Raw genomic sequence first — 7,500 nt, 5'->3', positions numbered from 1 at the left:
ACCATCAGGTCCAGGGGATTTACCATCTCCTTAGTGATTGTGATTGTGTTAAGTTCCTCCCCTCCTTTAGCCCCTCGACTATCCACTGTTGGGATATTGTTAGTGTCCTCTACCGTAAAGACTGATACAAAATATGATGCGACTGTTTAATCAGGCGATTGCGAGACGACCAGTCAGGGTGGCCAGTGCAGGAAGGCTGCCATTCACTGAGAGACAGTGGCATTACATGCAGGGCACACATTGAGGCTTGCACTTCAGTCCACTTGTGGTTAGGTCCAACATCGCGGAGTCCCAGCCCTGAGATCACATGTTCCTCAGTATATCTTTCTCCATCTTCTATACTTGAGGTCATGCTGTTCTCACTGTCACATGCTGCGACCAGCCAGAGCATCACCCAGGTCGCATTTTCGTCGATTTACTCTGACAGAAGCTCATCCCATCTGTGCACTCACATTCTGTCAATAATTCTGTTCTGCCTGCAATGGTCTACAAACTCTTGGAGGCATCTCCACTGAGCCTTTACCATCTCTCGGAACTCATTGCCGCTTCCTCCACCACATCTTCCCTTCAACGGAGAACTTTTCATTTCCATGTCTGAACACATTCTGTGCCGGTTCAGATCGATCAGAGAACTCATTCTGAGCCTCTGATCATCATCATCATAGGCAGTCCCTCGGAATCGAGGAAGACTTGCTTCCACTCTTGAAGTGAGTTCTCAGGTGGCTGAACAGTCCAATACGGGAATTATAGTCCCTGTCACAGGTGGGACAGATAGTCGTTGAGGGAAAGGGAGGGTGGGACTGGTTTGCCGCACGCTCTTTCCGCTGCCTGCGCTTGGTTTCTGCATGCTCTCGTTGATGAGACTCGAGGTGCTCAGTGCCCTCCCGGATGCACTTACTCCACTTAGGGCGGTCTTTGGCCAGGGACTCCAGGTGTGAGTGGGGATGTTGCACTTTATCAGGGAGGTTTTGAGGGTGTCCTTGTAATGTTTCCGTTGCCCACCTGGGGCTCATCTGCCATGAAGGAGCTCCGAGTAGAGCACTTGCTTTGGGAGTCTCGTGTCTGGCATGCGAACTATGTGGCCTGCCCAGCGGAGCTGATCAAGTGTGGTCAGTGCTTCAATGCTGGAGATGTTGGCCTGGTCGAGGACACTAATGTTGTGCGTCTGTCCTCCCAGGGGATTTGTAGGATCTTGCGGAGACATCGTTGGTGGTATTTCTCCAGCGACTTGAGGTGTCTACTGTATATGGTCCATGTCTCTGAGCTATACAGGAGGGCGGATATCACTACAGCCCTGTAGACCTTGAGCTTGGTGGCAGTTTTGAGAGCCTGGTCTTCAAATACACTTTACCCCAGGCAGCCGAAGGCTGCACCGGTGCACTGGAGGTGGTGCTGGATCTCGTCGTCAATGTCTGCTCTTGTTGATAATCGGCTCCCGAGGTATGGGAAATGGTCCACGCCATGGATATTGATGACTGGGGGGGCAGTGCTGTGTGGTGAGGACAGGCTGGTGGAGGACCTTTGTCTTACGGATGTTTAGCATAAGACCTATGCTTTCGAACGCCTCAGTAAATACGTCGACTATGTCCGGGAGTTCAGTCTCTGTTTGTGCACAGACGCAGGCGTCATCCACATACTGTAGTTCGACGACAGAGGTTGGAGTGGTCTTGGACCTGGCCTGGAGACGGCGAAGGTTGAACAGGTTCCCACTGGTTCTGTAGTTTAGTTCCATTCCAGCGGGGAACTTGTCGACTGTGAGGTGGAGTATGGCAGCGAGGAAGATTGAGAAGAGGGTTGGGGCGATGACACAGCCCTGTTTGACCCCGGTCCGGACGTGGATTGGGTCTATAATGGATCCGTTGGTCAGGATCATGGTCTGCATGTCGTCATGGAGCAGGCGGAGGATGGTGACGAACTTTTAGGGGCATCCGAAATGGAGGACACTCCATAGACCCTCGCGGTTGAGCCTCTGATAATGATGCAGTGTATGGACGCTACCCGGGACATGCAGCGCTGCAGCACTAAATCTCGGCTTTGGAGCCTCCAGCGCGGGCGGGTGGGCGGGCGGGCAGCAGGAAGGTGCACCGGTGCTCCTTGGTGGGGCCTCGGCGGCAGATTGGTGGGGCCTGAGGAATGGGGCGGGGCCTAAAGAATGGGGCGGGGCCTAGGCAGCCGTGGGCGGGACCTGAGGAATGGGCGGGGCCCATGTAGCTGTGGGCGGGACCTGAGGGGCGGGCAGGGTGTGAGGAATGGGGCGTGGCCCATGTGGCTGTGGGTGGGACCTAAGGAATGGGGTGGGGCCTGGGCGGAAGATGGGTGGGGCCTGGAGAATGGGCGGGGCCTGAGGAGTGGGCGGGGCCTGAGGAATGGGGCGGGGCCTAGGCAGCAGGTGGGCGGGATCGGAGGAATGGGCGGGGCCTGGACGGCAGGTGGGCGGAACTCTCACCAAGTTCGAGCCCTCGATCTCTTTTGTCATCAAGGGAACTCTGGCTTTAGTTGCCCCATCTTTCCCGCTCGTGGGAATGTTCCTTGACTGTACCCGAACCATGGCCTCTTTAAAGGCAGACCCTTGTTCCACTACAGCAAAGACCTGTTTCTCTCAGCAGAGGGGTCAATAACCAGGGGGATGGATTGAAAGTAATTGATAGAAGGTTTAGAGGGGAGCTGGGTGTAACTTTCTTCACCCCGAGAGTTGTGGGGGTCTAGCACTCACTGCCTGAAAGGGTGGCCGAGGCAGAAACTCTCAGCACATTTAAGCAGTACCTGGATGTGCAGCTGAAGTGCCGCAACCTACAGGGCTACGGACCCAGAGCTGGAAAGTGGGATTAGGCTGGTAGCTCTTTGTCGGCCGGTGCGGACACGATCGGTCACATGGCCTCCTTCTGTGTCGTAAATTTCTCTGATTCTAACATATGACTCAAGCACAGGTGGACCGTGCGGCCCTGCACTTGTAACTGGGCACACACAGCTCAACACTGGTGCCACAAGTGAAAGACATCCAACTGGTGCAAACAGTCCTCTCGCATTCTGTTTCCACTATTAGTACCTCAATTAACAGAATCACTATTTGATTTTCATGCAATATTACCACTTTCAATAAAGACACACTTGTCCACAAGAAGCGGCCAATGAGAGATGCCCATGGTTGCAGGTTACATTTTGATGGAGGGGGGGGGTGATGTAGGCAGAGCCTGATCACCCCACCCCTCCCCTCACAAGCCCCTCCCCCTCATGCCGCCCCTCCCCCTCACTACCTGCCCCGTCACCCTGCCCCTCACCAGCGCCCCCCCACCCCGCCACAGCCAGCACCCACCCCTCCCCCTCCGCTGGCCGGTGGACCAGGGCCGGTCTAACGCTGTGCAGATACTTACAGCGATTCCCTCACGACCCGTTGCCCCGGTAACACCACGCTCTCCATTCGGGCCTCGTGGTCCTGGAGATCCCGGCCGACCCTGAGCCCCGGGTTCACCCGGGTTACCGACAGGGCCCCGATAGCCCGGCTCGCCCACTACACCTTGCTGCAGGAAACAAGGGATCGTTAGATTCAGCTGGTGTGTCGGTACCACGCCCAGTAATCCCCGGGGACTCCCCAAACACCCCCCCACACCCCCCAAACACCCCCCCAACCACCCCCCCAAACACGCCAAACACCCCAAACACCCCAAACACCTCCCCAAACACCCCAAACACCCACACCCCCCCAAACACTCCAAACACCCCAAACACCTCCCCAAACCGCCCAAACACCCCCCCATACCCCCCAAACACCCCAAACACACCAAACACACCCCCAAACACACCCCCAAACACCCCCCCAAACACACCAAACACCCCAAACACCCCAAACACCCCAAACACCTCCCCAAACACCCCAAACACCCCCCCAAACATTCCAAACACCCCAAACACTTCCCCAAACCCCCCCAAACACCCCAAACACCCCCCCAAACACCCCAAACACCCCAAACACCCCCCCAAACACCCCAAACACCCCAAACACCCCCCCAAACACCCCAAACACCCCAGACACCTCCCCAAACACCCCAAACACCCCAAACACCCCCCCAAACACCCCCCAAACACCCCAAACACCCCAAACACCTCCCCAAACACCTACCCAAACACCCCAAACACCCCCCCAAACACCCCAAACACCTCCCCAAACACCCCAAACACCCCCCCAAACACCCCAAACACCCCAAACACACCAAACACCCCCCCAAACACCCCAAACACCCCAAACACCACCCCAAACACCCCAAACACCTCCCCAAACACCCCAAACACCCCAAACACCCCCCCAAACAACGCAAACACCCCGAACACCTCCCCAAACACCCCAAACACCCCCCAAACACCTCCCCAAACACCCCAAACATCTCCCCAAACACCCCCCCAAACACCCCAAACACCCCAAACACCCCCCCAAACACCCCAAACACACGCCCCAAACACCCCCCCACACACCCCAAACACCCCCCACACCCCCCAAACACCCCAAACACCCCAAACACCCCCCAAACACCCCGAACACCCCAAACACTTCCCCAAACACCCCCCCAAACACCCCAAACACCCCAAACACACCAAACACCCCCCCAAACACCCCCCCACACCCCCCAAACACCCCAAACACACCAAACACCCCCCCAAACACCCCAAACACCCCCCCAACCACCCCCCCAAACACGCCAAACACCCCAAACACCCCAAACACCTCCCCAAACACCCCAAACACCCCACACCCCCCCAAACACTCCAAACACCCCAAACACCTCCCCAAACCGCCCAAACACCCCCCCACACCCCCCAAACACCCCAAACACCCAAACCCCCCAAACACCCCAAACACCTCCCCAAACACCCCAAACACCCCCCAAACATTCCAAACACCCCAAACACTTCCCCAAACCCCCCCAAACACCCCAAACACCCCCCCAAACACCCCAAACACCCCCCCAAACACCCCAAACACCCCAAACACCCCCCCAAACACCCCAAACACCCCAGACACCTCCCCAAACACCCCAAACACCCCAAACACCTCCCCAAACACCTCCCCAAACACCCCCCAAACACCCCAAAACCCCCCCAAACACCCCAAACACCCCAAACACCTCCCCAAACACCTACCCAAACACCCCAAACACCCCCCAAACACCCCAAACACCTCCCCAAACACCCCAAACACCCCCCCAAACACCCCAAACACCCCAAACACACCAAACACCCCCCCAAACACCCCAAACACCCCAAACACCACCCCAAACACCTCCCCAAACACCCCAAACACCCCAAACACCCCCCCAAACAACGCAAACACCCCGAACACCTCCCCAAACACCCCAAACACCCCCCAAACACCTCCCCAAACACCCCAAACATCTCCCCAAACACCCCCCCAAACACCCCAAACACCCCAAACACCTCCCCAAACACCCCAAACACCCCAAACACCCCCCAAACACCCCAAACACCCCAAACACCTCACCAAACACCCCCCCAAACACCCCAAACACCCCAAACACACGCCCCAAACACCCCCCACACACCCCAAACACCCCCCCACACCCCCCAAACACCCCAAAAACACCCCAAACACCCCCCAAACACCCCAACACCCCAAACACTCCCCAAACACCCCCCCAAACACCCCAAACACCCCAAACACCCAAACACCCCAAACACCCCAAACACCCAAACACCTCCCCAAACACCCCAAACACCCCCCCAAACACCTCCCCAAACACCCCCCCACACACCCCAATCACCCCAAACACCCCAAACAACTACCAAACACCCCAAACACCCCAAACACCTCCCCAAACACCCCAAACACCCCAAACACCTCCCCAAACACCCCCCCAAACACCCCAAACACCCCAAACACCCAAACACCTCCCCAAACACCCCAAACACCCCCCCAAACACCTCCCCAAACACCCCCCCAAACACCCCAAACACCCCAAACACACCCCCCAAACACCCCAAACACCCCCCCACACACCCCAAACCCCCCCGCAAACACCCCAAACACCCCAAACATCTTCCCAAACACCCCAAACACCTCCCCAAACACCCCAAACACCCGAACACCCCCCCACACACCCCAATCACCCCAAACACCCCAAACAACTACCAAACACCCCAAACACCCTAAACACCCCAAACACCTCCCCAAACACCCCAAATACCCCAAACACCTCCCCAAACACCCCAAACACCCCCCTAAACACCCCAAACACCACCCCACACACCCCAAACACCCCCCCAAACACCCCAAACACCTCCCCAAACACCCCAAACACCCCAAACACCCCAAACACCCCCCCAAACACCACAAACACCTCCCCAAACACCCCAAACACCCCCCAAACACCCCCCACACCCCCCAAACACCTCCCCAAACCCCCAAACACACCCAAACACCTCCCCAAACACCCCAAACAACTCCCCAAACACCCCAAACAATTCCCCAAACACCCCCCAAACACCCCAAACACCCCAAACACCCCCCAAACACCCCAAACACACAAACACCTCCCCAAACACCCCAAACACCCCCCCAAACACCTCCCCAAACACCCCCCCAAACACCCCCCCAAACACCTCCCCAAACACCCCCCCAAACACCCCAAACACCTCAAAAACCCCAAACACCCCAAACACACCCCCCAAACACCCCAAACACCCCCACACACCCCAAACCCCCCACCAAACACCCCAAATACCTCCCCAAACACACCCAAACAACCCAAACACCCCAAACACCTCCCCAAACACCCCAAACACCCCCCCAAACACCCCAAACACACCCCCCAAACACCTCCCCAACACCCCAAACACCCCCCAAACACCCCAAACAGCCCAAACACTCCCCCCAAACACACCACCAAACACCTCCCCAAACAACACAAACATCCCCCCCAAACAACTACCAAACACCCCAAACACCCCAAACACCTCCCCAAACACCCCCCAAACACCCCAAACACCCTAAACACCCCAAACACCTCCCCAAACACCCCAAATACCCCAAACACCTCCCCAAACACCCCAAACACCCCCCTAAACACCCCAAACACCACCCCACACACCCCAAACACCCCCCCAAACACCCCAAACACCTCCCCAAACACCCCAAACACCCCAAACACCCCCCCAAACACCACAAACACCTCCCCAAACACCCCAAACACCCCCCAAACACGCCCCCACACCCCCCAAACACCTCCCCAAACCCCCAAACACACCCAAACACCTCCCCAAACACCCCAAACAACTCCCCAAACACCCCAAACAATTCCCCAAACCCCCCCCCAAACACCCCAAACACCCCAAACACCCCCCAAATACCCCAAACACACAAACACCTCCCCAAACACCCCAAACACCCCCCCCAAACACCTCCCCAAACACCCCCCCAAACACCCCCCCAAACAGCTCCCCAAACACCCCCCAAACACCCCAAACACCTCAAAAACCCCAAACACCCCAAAC

The 7,500-nt window shown here is 57.1% G+C and overlaps 1 protein-coding gene across 1 annotated transcript in view; it reads right to left on the bottom strand.

Moving 5' to 3' along the window:
• Positions 1–3,518, bottom strand: part of LOC139247634 (collagen alpha-2(IX) chain-like) — a gene marked incomplete at its 5' end in the record, with an annotated part of 87,898 nt that extends 84,380 nt beyond the window's left edge. Inside the window, one exon of the mRNA XM_070871700.1 lies at positions 3,372–3,518. Coding sequence (XP_070727801.1) covers positions 3,372–3,518 — 147 coding nt within the window. The remainder of the gene's footprint in view (positions 1–3,371) is intronic.
• Positions 3,519–7,500: the final 3,982 nt, after the last annotated feature.

Source organism: Pristiophorus japonicus, unplaced genomic scaffold (genome assembly GCF_044704955.1).
Source record: "Pristiophorus japonicus isolate sPriJap1 unplaced genomic scaffold, sPriJap1.hap1 HAP1_SCAFFOLD_277, whole genome shotgun sequence".
Lineage (NCBI taxonomy): Eukaryota > Metazoa > Chordata > Chondrichthyes > Pristiophoridae > Pristiophorus > Pristiophorus japonicus.
The sequence above is the reverse complement of the archived record's forward strand: the minus strand, read 5'-3'. Positions and strand labels throughout refer to the sequence as shown.